This window comes from Cetorhinus maximus, chromosome 1, assembly GCF_964194155.1.
Source record: "Cetorhinus maximus chromosome 1, sCetMax3.hap1.1, whole genome shotgun sequence".
In the NCBI taxonomy this organism is placed as follows: domain Eukaryota; kingdom Metazoa; phylum Chordata; class Chondrichthyes; order Lamniformes; family Cetorhinidae; genus Cetorhinus; species Cetorhinus maximus.
Genome location: NC_135879.1, coordinates 99,441,257 through 99,464,192, shown reverse-complemented (window position 1 = coordinate 99,464,192; position 22,936 = coordinate 99,441,257). Strand labels below are relative to the sequence as shown.

General features: G+C 40.9%; 1 protein-coding gene across 6 annotated transcripts in view; it reads right to left on the bottom strand.

The window, feature by feature from the left end:
• Positions 1-22,936, bottom strand: part of lin54 (lin-54 DREAM MuvB core complex component) — a 95,577-nt gene that overhangs the window by 22,280 nt on the left and 50,361 nt on the right. For all 6 annotated transcript variants that reach the window (XM_078544732.1, XM_078544763.1, XM_078544748.1 and 3 more), the window contains 4 exons: positions 22,210-22,301; positions 20,310-20,381; positions 8,898-9,000; positions 1,624-1,761 (listed from right to left, as the gene is read on the bottom strand). In XM_078544732.1, the coding sequence (XP_078400858.1) occupies positions 1,624-1,761; positions 8,898-9,000; positions 20,310-20,381; positions 22,210-22,301 (405 nt within the window). The remainder of the gene's footprint in view (positions 1-1,623; positions 1,762-8,897; positions 9,001-20,309; positions 20,382-22,209; positions 22,302-22,936) is intronic.

Sequence of the window (22,936 nt, the reverse complement as noted above, 5' to 3'; positions counted from 1 at the left end):
ACTCTCAAATGGTCATGTTCTCATGCACCTACTGCCCTTGTTCTTGAAAATGGTAGAGATAATGAATGGTCAAAGAAACCCTTAGGGAGTTGCTGCAGTGCATCTTGTAGACAGTACATACTGCCGCCACTGTGTGCCATGGTGTGGCAAGTGCATGCTTATTCATGCTGGATGGAGTGCCAAACATGCAGGCTGTTTTGTCCTAGATGGCATCACGCTTCTAGTGTTGTTGGAGCTGCACTCAACCATGCAAGTGGAGAGTATTCCATTACACTCCTGACTTGTGCCTTGTAGGTGGCTTTGGGAAGTCGGGAGGTAAGTTACTTGCTGCAGAATTCCTAGCCTCTGACCTGCTCTTGTACACCACAATATTTATATTGGTCCAGTTTGAGTTTCTGATCAATTGTAATGCCCAGGATGTTGACGCTGGGGGATTCAGCAATGGCAATGCCATTGAATGTCAAGGAAAGGTGATTAGATTTTCTCTTGTTGGAGATGGTCATTGCCTGGCACTTGTGTGCTGTGAATGTTACTTGTCACGTCACTTATTAGCCAAGCCTGAATGTTGTCCAGGACTTGCTACACGCAGTCATGGACTGCTTCAGTATCTGTCATTTAATGCCTCCTGTCTTCTGCCCTATCACAGAATTTCCATTTTGATTTTTTCTCACCCTCCCCCCATTTCACCTACTTAAAAGCTATTCCATTCCCAATTCTGATAAAAGGTCACGACCTGAAATGTCAATTCTGTTGCTCTTTCCCCAGATGCTGCCAGACCCGCTGAGTACTTCCAGCATTTTCTGTTGTTATTTCGGTATCTAAGGAGTTGGGTATGGTACTGAACACCGTGCAATCATCAGTGAACATGCTCAACTTTGGGAAGGTTATTGATGAAGTAGCTGAAGATAGTTGGGCTTGGGACCGTACTCTGAGGAATTCTTGCAGCGATGCCCTAGGGCTGAGATGATTGGTTTCGAACAACCACAACCACCATCCTTTGTGCAAGATATGACTCCAACCAGAGGAGGGTTTCCGCCCGATTTCAATTGACTTCAAGTTTGCTAGAGGTTATTGCTCCCGCACTTGGTCAAATGCTGCCTTGATATCAAGGGCATCACTCTCACTTCACCTCTGGAAATCAGTTTGGATAAAGGCTGCAATGTGGTCTGGAGCTGAATGCCCCTGGCAGAACCCAAACTGAGCATCGATGAGCAGGTTATTGCTGAGTAAGTGCTGCTTGATGGCACTGTGAATGGCACCTTTCATCACTTTTCTGATGCTGGGAAGTAGACTAACGGGGTGCTGGGGGAAATGGTGAGATATGTTAGAGATGACCTCAAAAAGGCATCCAAACTATCTAAAGGAATAGAAAAAGCTAAATCCGGACTATTATTTCAAATTAAATTAAGAGTAGGCTCAAACTACTGAAATGTGAATTTAGGTCTGATTTCAGGAAGGGGGGAGGGGAAGGAGAACAAATATGTTCATTTAAAATAATTCATCTATAAAGTCTAGTGAACTGGGTTGAGATTTGGAACCTCTGGACTTGGCTTCATAGTCAAGTAAACATAAATGTACACAAATCCAAATGCCCTGAACAAAATATCTACCAATCATTCTTACCTCATAGCATTCACAGTAATTCTTCAGACACCCTGATCTTTTACAGTTACATCCTTTGCTGTGCCGTCTATCAGATTCACCTTCCTTTCCTTTCCCAATCTTCGGTTTAAATGCTTCTGGATTTCTGTCAAGACATGCCTGGAAAGGAAAGATGATTTTAGGGCATTTAGAGATCCAGATTTATAATGAAGTTAAATGAACAAAAATAGTGCAGTACCCTTTTTTTTATGTTTTGCAATCAAAAATGCTATGCACCAGCTCCACAAAGACATTGCAGGAATCCTTCTGTGGTGAGATGGTATCCTGAGCAAGCGTACAGCTGAAACACAGACTTCAACCAACCCAAGAGTTAACAGACACAAGCTAGGTTTGTGATGATAGTATCCTACCAACTGTCCTTGTTAATCCTTGGTTTAAATAAAAAGTGGGAAAAGAAAATTTTTTCATAACACCAGAAAGTACTAAACCAAAAAAGACTATTTTGGCCTGCCCTAGAGTCGAATGCACAGTTCACTGCCTCAACCCTTAATTAATTCTCTCAACAAATGCCTTACAGCTCCCCCTTCTAGAATCACAGAATTGTAATGGCACAAAGGAGGCCATTCAGCCCATCATATCTGCACGAGCCCTCCAAATGAACAATTCACCTAATGCCATTTCTCCGCCTTCTCCCCATAACCCTGCACATTCTGCTTTTTTAATTAATTCCCTTTTAAATACCTGGATTGTACTTGCCTCCACCACACTCGCAGGCAGTGCATTCCAGATCTTAGCCACTCAGTGTGTGAAAAAGTTTTTCCTCATGTTGTCATTGCTTCTTTTGCTAATTATCTTAAATCTCAGCCCTCTCATTCACAATCCTTTCATGAGTGGAAACAATTTCTCCCTATTTGCTCTATCCAGGCTGCTTCATGATTTTGAATACCTCTATCGAACCTCCCCACAGCCTCGTCTTCAAGGAAAATAGTCTCAACTTCTCCAATTTCATAACTGGAGTTCCTCATCCCTGGAACCATTCTTGTGGGTCTTCTCTGCATTCTGTTCAATGCCTCATATGTTTCCTAACTGGATATAATATTCCAGCGGAGATGGAACTTGTGGCATTTAAAAGTTCAACATAACCTCCTTGCTCCTGTACTCTTATGCCCTAATAATTAAAGCCCAAGATATTGTATGCTTTATTAACTGCTCTTGCAACCTGTTCTTCCACCTTCAATGACTTATGCACATTTTTAAAAAATTCATTCATGGGATGTGGGCGTCGCTAGCTAGGCCAGCATTTATTGCCCATCCCTAATTGCCCATGAGTAGTGGTGGTAAGTTGCCTTCTTGAACCGCTGCAGTCCATGTGGTGTAGGTACACCCACAGTGCTGTTAGGGAGGACAGTGAAGGAACGGCGATATATTTCCAAGTCAGGATGGTGAGTGTCTTGGAGGGTAACTTGCAGATGGTGGTGTTCCCATGTGTCTGCTGCCCTTGTCTTCCTAGATGGTAGTGGTCGTGGGTTTGGAAGGTGCTGTCTAAGGAGCCTTAGTGAGTTCCCGCAGTTCACCTTGTTGATGGTACACACTGCTGCTACTGTGCGTAAGCGGTGGAGGGAGCGAATGTTTGTGGTTAGTGTCAAGCTTCTTGAGTGTTGGAGCTGTACTTATCCAGACAAGTGGAGAGAATTCCATCACACTCCTGACCTGTACTTTGTAGATGGTGGACAGGCTTTGGGGAATCAGGGGGTGAGTTACTCACTGCAGGATTCCTAGTCTCTGACTTGCTCTTGTAGCCACAGTTTTTATATGGCTAGTACAGTTGAGTTTCTAGTCAATGGTAACCCCAGGATATTGATAGTGGGGTATTCAGCGATGGTAATGCCATTGAATGTCAAGGGGCGATGTTAGATTCTTTCTTGTTGGAGATGGTAATTTCCTGGCACTTGCGTGGCACAAATTTTACTTGTCGCTTGTTAGCCCAAGCCTGGATATTGTCCAGGTCTTGCTGCATTTGAACATTGGCTGCTTCAGTATCTGAGGAGTCGCGAATGGTGCTGAACATTGTGCAATCATCAGTGAATATCCCCACTTCTGACCTTATGATGGAAGGAAGGTCGTTGATGAAGCAGCTAAAGATGGTATGGCTTAGGACACTATCCTGAGGAACTCCTGCAGCAATATCCCGGACTGAGATTATTGACCTTGAAAAACCACAACCATCTTCCTTTGCAGTCATACCTAGTACAATCAGCAGAGAGTTTTCCCAGATTCCCACTGACTCCAGTTTTGCTAAGGGTCCTTGATGCCATTCTCGGTCAAATTGCTGCCTTTATGTTAAAGGCAGTCACTCTCACCTCACCTCTGGAATTCAGCTCTTTTGTCCAGGTTTGAACCTTGTCTGTAATGAGGCCAGGAGCTGAGTGACCCTGGTGGAGCCTGAACTGAGAATCAGTGAGCAGGTTATTGCTAAGCAAGTGCAGCTTGATAGCACTGCTGATTGCCCCTTCCATCACTTTACTGATAATCAAGAGCAGACTGATGGGGCCGTAATCGGCCGGGTTGGGTTTATCCTGTTTTTTGTGTACAGGAGATACCTCAGCAATTTTCCACCTTGCTGGGTAGATGGCCATCTTGTAGCTGTACTGGAACAGCTTGGCTAGAGGCGCGGCAAGTTCTGGAGCACAAGTCTTCAGTACTATTGCTGGAATATTGTTAGGGCTCATAGCCTTTGCAGTATCCAGTGCCTTCAGTCGTTTCTTGAATCGAATTGGCAGAAGACTGGCATCTGTGATGCTGCAGCCCTCAGGAGAAGGCCGAGATGGATCATCCATTTGGCACTTCTGGCTGAAGATTGTTGCAAATGCTTTAGCCTTTTTTTTTTTGCACTGACGTGTTGGGCTCCCCCATCATTGTGGGTGGGGATTTTGTAGAGTCTCCTCCTTCAGTGAGTTATTTAATTGTCCACCACCATTCATAACTGGTAGGACTGCAGAGCTTAGATCTGATCCATTGGCTGTGGGATTGCTTAGCTCTGTCTATCACTTGCTGTTTATGCTGTTTGGCACGCAAGTAGTCTTGTGTTGTAGCTTCACCAGGTTGACACCTCATTTTTAGGTATGCCTGGTGCTGCTACTGGCATTCCCTCCTGCACTCTCCATTGAACCAGGGTTGATTCCCTGGCTTGGTGATAATGATAGTGGGGAATATGCCAGGTTACAGATTGTGGTTGAGTGGGGACATCCCTCTTAATTGGTTTCTTAAGTTCAATTAGCTTCCTGCCACTGTTGGGCGGGTAACCATCAGCACATTCAACCTGCCCCATGGAAAAGTGGGAGGATGCAGGAACACATCTGGATACCTGCCCATTGGCAATTTTTCTATTTTTCCTTCTCCCCTTTAGCTCTCACCCTCCATAGGCCTGGGGAAAACTCCCCCCTGTGTATCAGACCAAATTTCAAGTTTAAAATATTAACATTTACTTTACAAAAGCTAAACATACAATCAAACCATATTTGCAGTAGACTTTTCACTTAAGTGGAAAAAATAATTGAGATCACACCTTTTAAAAACTAAGCTAACGCTTTGAGCATAACTTAAACATGATAATTCCCTTTCATTAAATTTCTTGAACACTGTGAAGGCTGAATAAATCTAAACTGTTTTATTAAATATTCAAGCTAAATTTTCTCTTTCAGGAGTTTCAAACTGATGAGTTCTCTAGAGATTTTCAAATCAGACTCAGTAACTTGAATCACATTTTTAAATAAAGATAATTCTTGGGGTTTTGACGTCACTGGTGAGGTTGACATTTATTGTCTATCCCTAGTTGTTCTGTACACCTGAGTTGCTTGCTAGGCCACTTCTGGGGTTATAACCATGATTGAGAGAGGCTGGAGTCACATATAGACCAAGTGTCAGGTTTCCTTCTCTAAAAGGAGATAAATGAACCAGCTGGGTTTGTATGACATTTCAACAACTTCCTAGTTATTTTTACTGAAATCAGTTTTTTATTCCAAATTTATTTATTCATTCTTTTAAAAAAATGAGTTTAAATTCTGAAAACTACCACAGTGGGAACTGATCTAATGTATATTGATTAGTCCAGTATTTCAGATTACCAGTGCAGTAATTTAACAACCACACAACACTATTAATCTTTATATACAAAGCAGACTATCTGAATATTTGCAGACAAATGTAACGTGGAACTGCTATGTACAAACTGAACTAATCACATCAAATTGTTTAAATTTGAATTATTCCTCTGACAAGAGTTACAATATTTTATCAGGATGTACATAATACATGATTCTGATTTTTTTAAAATGTAAAACATATCCAGTGACATGATTTATGAAAAGAGCCACTAAATCAAAGAGAGGTAAAAATGTTGTCACAAGTAATATGAAAAAGAAATTGCAGCCAGTGTATTAGAGAAATAACAAAAGCTTCAAAAATTAAGGTAGGTAGACAATATGGTGGATATTTAATCAATATTTTTGCCTCACAGGAGAGTGAAACAAGCCTTCAAAGACTTGAAGATGAGGACGTGGAAGCGCAACTAATTTTATGCATGAACAGAAGACTTCAGGAAATAAATGTCGCAGGAGCAGAGCAAGACCAGCGAGGGTTAACAAATGGTGACCTGAGGCCCGAGAGAAGAAACAGAGAGAGATCGGCAAGGGTACAAAAAGCTAGGTTTGGAGTGGACTGATGCCATTCCTAAAAAGAAAAGTCCATGTGCAACATCACAGGAAAGCAGATAAGTGGATTGGTTGGTGGGTATTTCTTTTTTTCCTCTGTAAACAAGGGCATTGGTTTAAACTACAAGCCAGGAAATCAAAAATTACAAATTGGTGCAAGTATAACAGAAGTGAATTAATAAGAAACAGTATTAACACATATCAGGTCTAAAGGCATTAATTAAAATTAATTGTCACAACAAGGTACTAACTAGATTCTAAAAGGGGGAGTAGAGATTTTTTTTTAAGATCATGGGTAGACAATTGAGACCTGCTGCTTGCAATTCCTGCACCATGTGGGAACTTCAGGACACTTTATGTGTCTTGGGTGACACACGTGTATGGTGTGTCTCCAGCTGCTTCAGCATGTGTTCAGGGCTCCCGAGCTTGAACGGTAGCTGGAGTCACTGCCGAGCATCAGAGAGGATGAAAGTTACTGGATTGTATGTTCCTGGAAGCGCCACACCACAGGCAGAGTGTGTTCAGGATAGTTGATGGGTGGCCACCCAGAGGACTAGGAAAGGGTAATCGATGCTAGGTCAATTACAGCATGCAAAAGATGCTGAAATAAAAAAAAATGTATGGTAAAAACAGTGGAAAGGAGTGTGCAAAATCCCTTCCCATGTGGAATCTAAATCACATACGTAAAATTATCGAAGTGGCTTCCTGTGCAAAAATCTTTAAATTTGCTAATGTACAGGACCTTAAGGGAGAAGAGTTTCCCATGGCGCATAGAGGATAATTTTATTTTGGGATCATGAATTCAACAAAGAATAAGGGCATTTACTTCTTCTGTTTGAGTACTTTAACATCTTTTGGCTGGCACATTCCATGCTCAGCTTTCAATAAAAGAAGCCAATCTAACCGCTGAGCTCATTCTCCCCGAAATACAAAAGTAAATCTGCAAAATTCCTACATCACTGCATCAACACATTCATTGGGGTTGGCTGGAAAAATACTCATCAACATTTCTATTTAGGACCTCTGGTCAGTTGGTTACACACACGCTTGGCAACACTGGGTCATGACATCCAAGCCCTTTTCTTTTATTTGTTCAGGGGATGGGGTGTTGCTGGCTAGGCCAGCATTTACTGTCCATCTCTAATTGCCCTTCCAGAACATGGTGGTGAGTTGCCTTCTTGAACCTCTGCAATCCAAGTGGTGTAGGTACACCCACAGTGCTGCTAGGGAGGGAGCTCCAGGATTTTGGCCCAGCAACATTAAAGGAATGGTGATTTAGTTCTAAATCAGGTTAGTGAGTGGCTTGGAGGGGAACTTCCAGGTGTTGTTGTTCCTATGTGTCTGCTGCCCTTATCCTTCTAGATGGTAGTGGTCATGGGTTTGGAAGGTTCTGTCAAAGGAGGCTTGGTGAGCTCCTGCAGTGCATCTTGTAGATGGTACACACTGCTGCTACTGTGCGTTAGTGGTCGAGGGAGTGAATGTTTGTGGATGTGGTGCTAATCAAGCAGACTTCTTTGTCCTGGATGGTGTCAAGCTTTTTGAGTGTTGTTGGAGGTACACTCATCCAGGCAAGTGAGGCGTATTCCACACACTCCTGGCTTGTGCCTTGTAGATGGTGGATAGGCTTTGGGGAGTCAGGAGGTGAGTTATTTGCCACAGGATTCCTAGCCTCTGACCTGCTCTTGTAACCACAGTATTTATATGGCGAGTCCAGTTTTGTTTCTGGTCAATGGTAACCCCTAGGATGTTGATAGCAGGGGATTCAGTGATGGTAATGCCATTGAATGTCAAGATTCAAGGTTAGATTCTCTCTTGTTGGAAATGGGTCATTTTCTGGCATTTATGTGGCATGAATGTTACTTGCCACTTGTCAGTCCAAGCCTGGATATTGTCCAGGTCTTGCTGCATTTGGACATGGACTGCTTCAGTATCTGAGAAGTCACGAATGGTGCTGAACACGGTGCAATCATCAGTGGACATCCCCACTTCTGACCTTATGTAGGTGAAGCAGCTGAAGATATTCAGCCCCAAAATCACATCTGACTCAACAGCCAGGAGTTGAGTTTTGCTGAGTTTTTCCAGCTATTTTTGTTTTTGTTTCAGATTTCCAGCATCCGCAATATTTTGCTTTTAGCCAGGAAAAGAAATTAGTTTTTGCTTTTTTGTCCCATTGTCAATTCTCTAGTTCACTCCTTTTCTGAAAACACTAAATACTTGCTAGTACAAATTTGAGGTTTCCATGCACCCTCTGATACCCTGCCCAAGTGTCTAATCTTCACACATGAACTTTAACTATTGAGCTACTGGGACATCACAATCGAGTCCAAACCAATGTCCATCTGTCAGTAACATATGCATTTTCGGCTAGGCTTGCTGGAAGGAAATGCAGACAGCAGAAGTGATTGTTCATTCATTGGCAGAGTCCGAAATGGGTACTGGTGGGTGGAGTGAAAAGGATGAAAGTAGCTTGGTGAGGTTAGTGGGCATCCTGGGCAGAAAAGATCCCACGATCAATCCTGGGCATGCCCTTGTCAGATAACTTTTAATGCTGCATCTTTACATTCTAGAGGTACGACAGAATCTCACCTTTATTGCTTTTAGCCGCTCAGCTTCATGTTCCAGATTGTTGAAGCAGTTAGTACAGTTGCAGTTATTGCAAAATTCACCATTTGCAAAACAATCACAGTATCTAAAACGAAAAGTTTAAATTTTATATTAATTGAAGATTAACGATGTCCATTAATATAAAAAGTCCACAAATACATTAAAATGACAATAAGTTAATCACTATCATAATGTGTACCATTCCTGGTAGCTTGGGCAAGGATGTTAAATAAACTCAGCTTAAATTTTATAAAGGTACTGCAATATAAATACAACAACAAAAAGGGTTGTCACCTATTTTAGTCTTAATAATCTTCTGAGCTGGTCTAGCTGAATGAGGCACAGTGTGTCTGCCATGACCCGTCATGCTGCCTGTATTAAGGGCAAGTGATCAGCTTAATTCCCAGCTGGCAGATCAGCTGTGAACGCAAGCTCCGATGTTGCCTGAATGATTTTCAGAGGCAACAGCTTTTCATTACTTGCACTTTTCTCTTAACTGTGGTTTGGCTGGAGAGCGTCAATGGAGTATGTCAACGTGGCTTCTCCATCACTTGTGGATAAATGGCACTGGGGGAATTCTGTCACTTGCTGGGAGCAGAGAGGGTTAACCACACCAGTTTTTACATTTAAAAAAAAGGACAAAATTAACAAGATACAAATAGAACGCAAAGAAAAGTAAAGCACAACAATTATTTTAGCATTGTCAAATGTTCTGTGGCAAATTGCATCAAATATGCAAGATGAAAACGTGATGTGATGATCAATTGCATTTTCCCCAGCATTAAATTGACTAATTTGAAATCTCTTATTCTTGACATTCACCAAAATTTATTTTTAAACATTCATTAACCATGTTTTTTTTAAAACAAACATGCTTTAAGTTTAGGGTGCCATACATCATAATCTGCTGTATGCAACACTTTAATTCGGTATGTACAAAATTTGTGAGGGTGGAGTGGGGGGGCGGTGGCGGTTTGGAGGTGGTGAAAGAAACAAGAATGGCATAGCAGATGAATGATCAAGTTGTCAATTTTATAAATACCCATAAATTGCTGAGATATTATGTAAATTTATGGCTACAATGGACTAGCCTAGAATACATTATTCAACCACGGAACTACAAGGTGAAATGTGGTGAAGAAATTATTTTTCAAGACTTCTTTTTCCCAGGCTGAAGCTTCACACACCAACTTTTTTCTTTTGCTCATCTCAGCACATTGCTCACCCACTGTCCTCAGCTCATTTGGCCATGCCACAAAGCCCACCCCTCTGCCAGCGGTGCCTCCCTGATCCCTTCCCCCACAATAATTTCTTATCGAACCTTTTTTTTAAACCAGCTTTCCAAAGTCTCACTGTTTTGCCCTCAGTATTTTCAGTCTGTTGAGGCTTCAATCACTGGCTCTCTCTTGGCAGCAATTCCAACTGTATTACTCTTCCAGTGACCATCTCATAGGGCCAGCCTCTCTAATCATCTCTCCATCTTGCCTATTCCATTGACTGACTACTGATCCAGGGGACAGGTCATAAATCATATGCCTGTTCCATACTGTTCTGGAGAGTGTTCACTCTCTTGAAAACAAGGCTCCCATTATCTATAATCTAACAGTGAATGAATCTATCACCATCTTGGTATTGACAAAAACCTTGTTTAGATGTAGGGACGCATGCCCATCTGACTACGATTACGAGTATCTCCTGCTCCTATTTCTTATGATGGCGGATCACCACCTGCCTTGCCTTAACAGTGATGGAATTAGCATAACTCTTGTCAAGTCCCAGCTCAGCTGCATTCCTTACTACTTTGGCATCTTCACTTCCTCTGGCGAGCTCACTCTCTTCCATTGATCCCACTTCCCTTAAAACTTGCGTGTAATAAACATTTAAAACTAAATATTGGTGAATGTAAAGAATAAGAGATTTCAAATTAATCAGTATAATGCTGTGGAAAATGCAACTGATCATCACATCACAACTCCTGACATTTCTTTTAAAACGTTTTCATCTTGCATTTTTGATGCAAGTTGCTGCAGGGCATTTGATGATGCTAAACTAATTGTTGTGCTTTATCTTTTTTCTTTGCATTCTATTTGTTTCTTGATAATTTTGTCTTCCTTTCTTCTCATGTGAGAACTGGAAGGGCTGGCCCTCTCTACTCTACCAAACTCTGTGCCAACTTCCCCACCAATGTCTTTTTACTTTGCACCATAAAACTCCTCACCTTTGCTGATATTAACCTATGCCTCAACTCCCCTGGAATTTCCCTGTTCAATCTTAACTCAATTTCTGCCATATAAATTCAATCATTTTCAGCCTCTCCACTTTAAAGGTCCCAAACATCGATGAAGCTAGAGGTCCCAAACATCGATGAGGCTATCTCTAGGATTACTTTCTGTTCACTCTTACCACTTACATCTCTTTACAGTCTGCAGCCCCACTGCTACAGAATAACTCTCCCCAGTTCCTTCACTAATTTATTCTCAAACTCCCTCTCCCCTGAGTCTTCACCTGTGACAAAACCGCTCCCATTATGAATCTTCAGTCTTCTGCCTTTGATGCCCTCATTCTCATGAAATCATTTACTCCTGTTATTTACTGCAAAAATCTCCAGCCTCTCTTGAGTTCAAAGGTCGCCAACATGAGTGAACTGGTATGTGTGCTGGTCATTCACCACCAAACCTGACTGAATCATATTAAGTACCATCATGTCTTGCTATCTTCAGCAAAGTCATCCTATTACAGCATGATCAATCTCTAGGTCAAGGATGACCCATGGGTCCTTTTCATGCATTGGAAGCCATGGTAGAGCAGTCAGGGGAAGGGAATTGAAGTACAAACCAATCATGTATTTGGTCATTTCTAAGATTTAGATCATTCATATGCCATGTCAACCATTATCTGCACCCCCTCAGATCGTCAGACCTCCCACCTCTTCCCTGACCCCCTAACTCCCTTACTTGGAAAGTCCTCTCCCATATATCCTACCTTCTCCATAACCAATCTCTTTCCTTAATTCCCTCCCTACTTTCCGTCATTTTAAGTAGTTCTCAATTTAAGTTTCTTCCTATCCATAGCAAAACTGTCACTAATCTCTAAAAAAAACATCTTCGTTTAAGCTCTCCGCTTCTCTCTCTACCTTAAAAAACCCAGAAAAATATTTTGATCAAGCTTTTGTTCACTTCTTCTAATTCTTCCATTATACCTTGCTGCTCAGTCCTTCATCTTTTATTTCTACTCCACTGAGCCACCTTGATATGCTTTCTGCTTTGAAGAAACGATATAAGTTAAAGTTGCTGTTTTTATTGTTGTATATACCCTAGAACTACTTGTGCTATTCATCATCTCAATGTTTGACCACCCGTACTGCACTAGGAAAGCGGAGGGTAGAGGGTGGGGAGGGAAGGTGTTGTTCTGAAATACAGAATTGCAGTATATTCTTGAATCAGTCTTATTTCTCATCATCTGCAGTACAATACAGACAAAATTAATTGCTGTTACAAATTCAGAGGAATATAGTAGCCCTTAAAACAAGAGGCATCATTGGTCAGAGGCTATGAAAAGATAGAAAAAAGCAACCCAGAAATGCTCTTCAGTAGTGAGATGGAACTTATTCCGACCAATGGGTAATAGATCTGAATAGTTATCAATGGGTATTGAACCAGATAATATCAATTAATTTAAGTAGTAATTAATGATTTCCTGCGGAGAAACATGGTTAAAGGGAACGGCAAGGAGAAAGAGACCTTGATTTTAATTTTAATTAAGAACTGGTTTGTTGAGCTCAATGGCTGTTTTTTGAACCCAAGGACCTGAAGCACTCTACTAGTTAGGCTGCCAACTGATTGGCCTTTGGCCCTCCATTTGCCATAATACTTCTGTAATCTACTCAACCAATTCCTCATCTCCATCCTCGATGCTCTGTATCAGCAAAACTTTGATCTCTCCCATTGTTGATCCCTCAGCTATGACCTTCATTTTTGTTCCCTCAAACTTCAGGGGGGCACAGACTTGAGCCTGTCTCGCATATAACTGGTTTAGCCATCCAAAACTGAATACACCACGTCATGTGTTACTGGGCCACGCTGTCCCCTATCAGAAAACTACTCTCAGATCATCCTGAAAAACGAAGATAACACCAGCTCATTTTCTCCACTTTGAGCCATGTCTTTAAACCCCTCCTTTGTGCACCCTCACCTCAACAACCTTTTTCTCACTGAGTTTCAGAACATACATTCCTCTTCCCCTTTCCCACCAAGCTGAAGCACCCAACTTCTGTTCCCTAAGATACCTGGTATTTTACTTTGGTTTGTCTCTTCAAGTATAGAAGAATAACTGCAGAAGGGGAGTGCAGAAGGTGTATAGAAGAGGAGTATAGGAGTATAGAACGGAGTATAGAAGAATGAGAGGCAATCTTATTGAAACATAAGATTCTTAGGGGGCTTGACAGAGTAGATGCTGAGAGGTTGTTTTCCCTTGTGGGAGAGTCTCGGACCAGAGGGCATAATCTCAGATTAAGGGGTCGCCCATTTAAGACAGAGATGAGGAGGAATTTCTTCTCTCAGAGGGTAGTTAATCTGTGGAATTCTTTACCACAGAGGGCTGTAGAGGCTGGGTTGTTAAGTATATTCAAGGCTGAGATAGACAGATTTTTAATCAGTAAGGGTATGAGGAAAAGGCAGGAAAAGTGGAGTTGAGGATTATCAGATCAGCCATGATCTCATTGAATGGCGGAGCAGGCTCGATGGGCCAAATAGCCTACTTCTGCTCCTTCAGTCTTATGGTTTTATAGGTACTATCACCCTCTCTTTCTAAATTATTGGTCCCCTCTCAAAAAAAACACCTTCCCAATGTCCTTGCAACATCAACAATCTCCCTTTCCTCTTCCAAGAGCTCAATAGTGTTTTGCTGTTCCCCAAACCCATGCTCATCTTTTTGCAACTCCTTGTTTAAATCCCTATGTTACTTTGATGCTGGCCCTCTACTGCACCTTCCCACTTCACCCCACCACTGATTGCTAATCCTCCAGCTCTAGGCTCCAAGCTCTGGAATTCCCTCCTTAAAACTCTTTGCCTCTTGACCCCTTCCACTTCTTAAAACCCTCCTTAAAACTCACCCCTGACCAAACTTTTTGTCACCTCTTCTAATATCCAAGCTTAAGCTGACCAATTGTGAGTAATGTTCATAAGACCATAAGAAATAGGAGAGGAATATCAGACAGCTCGTCTAGCTTGCTCTGCCATTCAATATGATCATGGCTAATCCTGGGCTTCAACTCCACTTTCCTGGCAATTCCCTATATCCCTTGATTCACGCACAAGAACCAGGCAATAGCTGTCTCAAACAAAAGAGTGCTTAGCCACCTACCTTTATCTTTCAATGACATTACCATTGCTGAGTACCCCACCAACATCTTGGGAGTTACCAATCATTAGAACTCAATTGGCTCAGCCATGTAATTGCTAGAGCTACTAGAGTGAAGGCTGTGCAGACTCCAGCAAATAGCTTACCTCCCATTTCCAAAGGCTCTGCATCACCTTAAAGGCACATACAGAGTGCTGAAATATTCTGCAGTTGCCTGGATCAGTGCAGCTCCAATGCTCAGAACACTCAGCGCCATGCATGATAAAGCAGTTCTGCTTGATCCACTAGCCTAAACATTCTCTCCTTCTTCTTCATTTTTCCAGACGAAGATGACCACATTATCTGGGGTGTTTGGTAGGGTTACAGTGGGTACGTAGGTGACTGCCAAGGCTGATCTGTGCCTGGGGGGGGGGTCTGCTGCGAATAGGACAGGATATTGCAGACAAGTTGCTGGCTCGGGATTTCGTCTCCATGTGTTCTCTCTCTGTCTCTGATGTGCGCTCACTCTCGAAGGAGGCTGCATTGTTTTTTGGTTGCGCCAGATTCAGCAATCCTGCCAAGCTTCTACCAGGACTCGAAGTCAATATCAAAACTCCTAAGTGAAGTGCAGCATCCTAAACATCCACCCCTTCCACCATCAGCACACTGTGGTTGCAGTGTGTATTACCTGTAAGATGTACTGCAGCAACTCACCTTCGAACTCTCCCCTTACTACCTAATACCTAGAAGGGCAGCAGGCACATGGGAACACTATCAACTCCAAGTCACACACCACTCTGACTTGGACATATAATTGCTGTTCTTTCATCTTTGCTGGGTTAAAATCCTTCAACTTCCTACCTAATAGCACTGCGGCAGCATCATCACAACATGGTCTTCAATGGATCAAGAAGGCAGCCCACCACCTTCAAAGGCAAACAGGCATGTGCAAAAAGTTATGCCCCTGGCAGCATTGTCCACAACCAGAGAATGAATCACCAAAAAAAATCCTTTGGGATCGTGTTCTTTTTGCCTGATTATTCCTTTGTGAAGCACCTTGGAACATTTTTCCATACAGGAAGCATTACGTAAATGGAAGTTGGTTTTCTTTGATATAATTGAAGTATGTAACAGAGAGGGTCGATGAAGGTAATATAGTCAATGTGGTGAATATTGACTTCCAAAAGACATTGGATAAAGTGACACAATAGGGTTGCCAGCAAAGTTGAAGCGTATGGAATAAAAAGCACAGTGGCAGCATGAATACAAAGTTGGCCGAGTGACAGGAAATAGAGTAGTGGTGAATGGTTGTTTTTCCGAACTGGAGCAAGATATACAGCAAGGTTCCCCAAGATCTTTGTTTTTATTGATACATATTAATGACAAGACATGGGTGTGCAGGGCACAATTTTAAAGTTTGCAGATAACACAAAACTTCAAGTATTGTGGACTGTGGGGAGGATAATGATAGGCTTCAAGAGGACATAGGCAGACTGGTGGAATGGGTGGACACCTGGCAAATGAAGTTACATGCAGAGAAATGTGAACTGATATATTTTGGTAGAAAGAACGAGAAAAGGCAATATAAAGGATACAATTCTAAAGGGGATGCAACAGTAAAGGGACCTGGGGGGGCATACATGCACAAATGGTTGAAGGTGGCCTGGTGGGTTGAGAAAGCAGTTAATAAGGCATATGGAATCCTGGGCTTTATAATTAGAGGCAGAGTGTACAAAAGCAAGGAAGTTATGGTGAACCTTTATAAAATACTGGTTCAGCCTCAACTGGAGTATAGTGTCGAATTCTGGGCAACATCTTTTAGGAAGGACATGAAAGCATTGGAAAGGATGCAGAAAAGATTTATGAGAATGGTTTCAAGGATAAGACCCTTCAGTTACATGGATAGATTGGCAAAGCCAAGGCTGTTCTCCTTGGAGAAGAGAAGATTAACAGGAGATTTCATAGAGGTGTTCAAAATCAGTTCTGATGAAAGGTCACCTTGAGCTGAAATGTTAACTCGGTTTCTCGCCACAGATGCTGCCTGACCTGCTAGTATTTCCAGCACTAGCTGTTTTTGTTTCAGATTTCCGGCATTTGCAGTATTTTATTTTACATCAAATCTCAGTCTTGAATACATTCATTGACTGAGCATCCATAGGACTCTGGGGTAGAGAATTCCAAAAGATTCACAAACCCCAGTGAGGAAATTTCTCACCTTTGTCCTAAATGGCCAACACCTTATCTGAGACTAAAGTTTCTGTTCTGGGCTCCCCAGTCAGGGAAACATCCTCTCAGCACCCTCCCTGTAAGGCCCTCTAAGAATTTTATACGTTTCAATGAGATCATCTCTCAGACTTCTGATCTCCAGAGAATACAGGCCCATTCTACTCAATCTCTCCTCGTAGGACAGCTCTCTCATTCCACATCAATCTAGTGAACTCTTATTGTACCCCTTTGAAGGCAAGTATAACCTTTCTTAAGCAACGAGGGCAAAACTGTACACAGGTTTCCAGGTATTATCATAACAAAATGTTTCATAACTGTAGTACTCTTATTCTCCAACCTGCTTGCAATGAAAGCAAACATACCATTTGCCTTGCTAATTGCTTGCTGTATTTGCATGTTAACCTTGTGATTCCTGAACAAAGACATCTAAAGCCTTTTAAATAGTAACATTCATGAGTTTCTCACCTTTTAATATTCTGCTTTTTCATCTTTCATATCTAAATGAGCTTTCATACTTCCCCACATTATACTCAATCTCCCACCTTCTTTCCAACCACTTAACCAGTCTATATCCCTTTACAGTCACTTTGTGCACCCCTCAGAAATAGGAGCTTGGCTAGGCCATTAGACCCTTCAGATCTGTTCTGCCATTCACGAGATCATGGCTGATCTTCTACCTAACCTCCACCTTCCTACATATTTTCTTAAAACCCCAAAATCTATCAACCTCTATCTTGAATATACACAACGATCAAGCATCCACAGCTCTCTGGGGTAGAGAATTTCCAAAATTCATGGCCCTTTGAATTAAGAAGTTTCTCTTCACCTCAGTCCTAAATTGTTGACCCTTTTTTCTAAAGCTGTATACCTGTGTTCTAGATTCCTCAGCCAGGGAAACATTTTCTCAGCCTCTCTCACATCAAACCCCTGAAGAATTTTACATGTTTCTATGAGGTCACCTCACATTCTTCTAATTTCTCCTCATAGAACAATCCCCTCATCCCAGGATCCAGTCTGGTGAACCTTGTTGCATTCCCTCTCAGGAGGGAGCATCCAGAACTCGAGATGTGGCCTCACCAAAGTTCTGTATAATTGGAGGGAGACTGATTTTCTCTTCTATTCCAATTTCTTTGCAACAAAAGCTAACATATCATTTGCCTTCCTAATTGCTTGCTGTACCTGCATGTTAACTTTCTGTGATTGACAAGGACACTCAGATACCACTGAATTCAAACATTTTCCAGTCTTTCACCATTCAAAAAAAAATGCTGCTTCTTTATTTTTTCCATACTGAAGTGGATAACTTCACACTTCACCACATTGTATTCCATCTACCATGTTTTTTCCCACTTCCTCAACCCGTAGATACTCTTCAGCTGCCTCTTTGCGTCCGCCTCACTGTTTACTTCATGACTCAGTTCCCTCATCTAAGTCACTAATAGATTGTAACTAACTGAGGCCCAAATCCTGATGCTTGCAGTACTCTGCTAGTTACAACTTGCTAACCTGAAAATATCCTGTTAATTCCTACTTTCAGTCTACTAACTAATTCTCAATCCATGTTAATGTATCACCTCTAATTTCATGAGTCCTAATTTTGTGTAACAACCCCTTATGTGGCACCTTATCAAATGCTTTTTGAAAATCCAAATACATTGCATCCAATGGTTTCCTCCATATCAATCTTACAAATTACATTCTCAAAAAAGCTCTTAACAGATTTGTCAAGCATAATTTTCCTTTCAGAAATCAGTGTTAACTCTGCTTAATTGTACAGTTATGATGATTTTCTAAGTGCCCTGTTACCATACCCCTAATAATAGATTCTACCATTTTGCCAGCTACTGATGTTAGGCTAACTGTCTTACAGTTCTGTTTCTCTCTTCCTCCTTTCTTAAATAGCGGGCTGTGTTTGCTACCTTCCTTGGGAATTGTTCCAGAATCTAAAGAATTGCGGCAGGTCAAAACCAAGGCCACTACTCTACAGCTACCTCTTTTAAAACGCTCGGATGTAGATTGTCAGGCCCAGGGGATCTTTCGCCACTTTGTCTCATTAAATTCACCAGCACTTTTTAAAAAAGCTCAGACTGATTTCTTTAGTTTCTTATTATTGCTTGATCATTGGTTCCCTATTACATCCTGAATGTTTTTTGTTTCTTGTACTGTGAAAATAGATACAAAGTTAAATGTCTTTGCCATTTCCTTATTCCCCATTATAATTTCACCTGTCTCTGCCTCTAAAGGGCCCATATTGACTTTGATTAATCTCTTCCTATTTACATACCTATAGAAAGGTTTACAATCTGTTTTATGTCACTTGCTAGTCTACCTCTCACATTCTCTTTCCTCATCAATTTCTTGGTCTTCCTTTGTTGAATCTTAAAAATCCTCCCAATCCTCAGGTCCTCTTTTTGGCAATATTATAAGCCTCTTCCTTTGATCTATTACAATCTTTAACTCGTCGTTAGCCATGATTTAACTACTTTCTCTGTGAGGTCTTTGTGCTTTAAAGGAATGTATATTTGTTGCAAATTCTATGTTTTCATTCTTTAAATTTTAGTCATTGTGTGTCCACCATTGTTTTATATTCCCACCTAGTTTTGTGTTGCCCGCAAACTAATATTTATTACTCTTCATTCAGTTCAATCATCTAAGTCACTGATCTTAAATAGTTGACCCAAACACGGATTCTTGTGGCACTCCATTAGTGACACCCTGCCATTCCAAAAGTGACCCATTTGCTCCTACTCTCCATTTTCTGTCAATTAACCAATCCTCAATCCATGCTGATACTTACCTCTCCTCTCATGAGCTCTAATCTTGTGTACAACCTCTTATGTAGTACCTTATTGAATGCCTTCTGCAAATCCAAAATGTGATATTCTTTAGTTTCCCCTGATAGTTACATCCCTGAAAAGCATCTCCCCTGACAGGTCCTGTTTCTCAACTTTCAAATGGCCAGTATTCTAGGAAGGAACAAAGAAAACGCTTCAAAGACAATTTGAAGCTTTACTTGAAGAGTGGCAGCATTGGCATTAATGACTGGGAGGAGCTTGCTACTAAACATTCAAAATGGTGACAACTTGTCCATCAGATTGCATCACGCTTTGAGTCCAAACACCTTAATGATGAGGCAAAGCAGTGGCAGAGAAGGAAAGAAAAGGCAGAAAAGGAAGCAAATCCTGCACTCCAGGACTCCCTACCTCGTGGGATGCCCCATGTGCCCAAAGATTTGCAGCCCAAAAATCTGCCTATTCAGTCACATAAAGACCTATGACAGAAACCCTGAGTACATCATCCTTAAATAGAGGCCGACGACACCCCCAAAAACTAACAGCGTATTGTCTCTTCCCAAGCATGTTGCAACTTCTCAAGTGTCGTTATCAAGGCCGCATTGTAGATTTTTGTTTAGGAACAATATTCCCTCTAAACTGTGCAGTTGTACAGCAGCACAAAAGTTCCAAGCAGGCTGAATACCAGCCATGCAAATAAATATAAAAGTACTGCGCACTTAAATGAATCGGCTAGGCACTACACAAAAAATATTAGAGGGAACATTGCTCAAGAACTGGTTCAACAGTTCCCAACTCCTTCCACACTGGAGCAATGAGAGAAGACTAACCTGTTAGTCTGGGTCGGATGTAAAACCAGGTGCCAGAGGTGATACACAGGCAGTTCATCACCAACTCATTAAAAGGTAGTTCACTTTGAAACTGAAAATATTTCACAGTCCTTGAAGTTGTGGGGTGGGGTGGTGGGGCGTTTCAATAAGACGCTTTATGAAAATCGGACATCAGTGTTTGGCAGTACAACTGAAAACATCTTACTTACAGCTTGAGGCACTGAGACTTTGTACAATTACAAGGTTTCCTAGGCCGTGATCCCGATTCTGATACTGATGACCTACATAAAAGAAAAAGAGGTGAAGAGAGAAAGATGAAAGAAAAATAAAGTTAACTTAACTGACTGATAAACAGTGACACTTTGCTTAATGTAGGAATTGTGTTTAACAAAGCAGAATTAATTTCAACACCCAAGGAATTTTTGGGATTAAGACGGGTATGCAGACTGCTCTTCATACAAATTAATACAATGTACAGTTTGCTCAAATTGGTGGTCTTACCTTAATTTTTCTTAAAAGAAATCTAATTGAAGGCATTATAAAAGTATGGAATTGTTTCCTCAAATCCACACTGATGATTAAAGCAAGTGTTTCAGTAAAGGACCACATTTAACAAGCTGATATTGTCTCAACAGGAGTGAAAATTTCATGAATTACAGCTAGAAAAGTCATTGAAATTTTTGAGTCACCAAATGACCTGACTTAAGGCCACAAATGTGAAAGCGCTTCATAAATGCAGTTCAAGTTAATAATTTAGAAGAGGGTGAAACATCAATATATTAAACTCATATTCCTAAATTTTCCTTCCTCTCAAGTGGTCGGTAGGATTACATTTATGTTCTGCTTTGTCAAAATCTTGTGAGAAGGAAGAAAGGACATTCGTATTGATATTACTTTAACTAAAGATGATGAATACAGAAAGCCTAGTGGCCAGAATTATATCAGTTAACACAGGCAAGTTTCCATTGCCCATCAATACATTATTTTAATGTACAGATAGTTATGGATCCATAAGCTGAAAAATAAAAGACACCTGAAACTTAGGTTCAAGGAAGTCAACAGCAGAACTTTGATCAGTGCTGGAACCACGGTTGCTCACAATTTATATCAATCATTTAGACTTTGGTATCAAAAAATACAATTTATAAGATTGTGGTGACAGCAGGTTGGCAGGGAGGGGTAGTGGTGGTGCGGGAATGGCCAATACTGAGGGGGAAAGCAATAAATTACAAGACAACATTAATAACTTGCAGAATTTGCATATAATTAGCAAATTAATTTCAACACAAATGTCAGGTATTATATTTTGGTAAGAAAAATAACTAGGTCATAATTTATTTGGAAAATAATAATCTAAATGGGATGGAGGAGCAAAGGGATCTTGGAATGTAAATACACAAATCACTTAAAATAGCGATAAGGGCATAAAAAAGCAAACCAGGCACTAGGGTTTCATCTCTCAAAGTTTAGAATTGTAAAATGAATAAGTTATTAGATGCATTTGGCATTATACTATTCACCTCAACCACTTCCTGTGGTAGAGTTCTGCAGTCATTGAACCTTGGTTAGACCACACTTATATTGTGCACAGTTCTGGTTGGCACAAAATGGATAGATACACTGGAGAGAGTGAGATGATGATTTACAAGGATGATGCGAGGCTATACCCATCAGGAAATGATGAACAGGCTGGGTCTCTTTTCTCTTGATAGAAAGCTGAGGGGTGACCAAATGAAGGTTTTTAAATTTATGTTAGATTTCGATAGAATAGACACAGAGAACTTTCCCATTGGGGATAAGCAAAACTAGTGGCCATTAAGAAAGTCACCAACAAATCCATTAGGAAATTCAGCACAAAACTATTTTACATGGAACTCCCTACCACAAATGCATCTAAAGACTAGATAAGCATGAGGGAAAAGGAAATAGAGGGGAAATACTGATATAGCATTAGGTGAATGAGGATGGGAGGAGGCTCAAGTGGGGCATAAATGCTAACAGGGACTGGTTGGGCCAAATGGCCTATTATTGTACTGCATATTCAATGTAATTCTATGTAACCCTGCAATCATTATACATGCTAGCATTAAGATTTTTTTAATGACTTACCCATTGATTGGTAGTTTTGCTTGAGTCTGAATATTGGATGTTCCAGAAAACCCATTGTTACTGGATATTGAAACATATGACGTCTGTTGTAACTAATGAAAGGAAAAGTTAAATAACTTGTTGAATATTTTGTCACTTTGCGCATCCATTTACTAACATTTCATATGCCCCATAATAGTTTAAAAATTACTTATAAATGCATTATCTAACCAAACATAGTATCTATGAAGCATTACTTCAATGTACTTTTAGGGAAAATGATAATGCTTCTCAGTTTTCTTCTCCCTTCTCAAGGATAATGTAATACTGGGTATCTTAATGTATGAATTAAAACAACTATTCAGAAACCTGAATAATGTTTCCTTTTCATAACGAGGGGCATTAATGCTATTTGTAGCATCACAGTAGCTCTCTTTGCTGAGATCAGCAGTGAAACCTGGGATCTTCTGGGCTCCATGGCTTCGATTAACATTACTGAGCACTTATAAATCTGGGAATCAGGGCACATTCACTTGCGTACACTTCAATAATAGGGAGAATGGAATCCTGATCCAACTGGTCAATGTAATTTGTCAATCAAGAATTGAAAGAAATTATTAATTTATATAGTGCTTTTCATGATTTCAGGGCATCTAAAGCACTTTACAGCCAATGAAATACTTCAGAAGTATAGTAATGGAGGAAATGCCATAGCCAATTTTCACACAGCAAGGTCTCACAAAAAGCA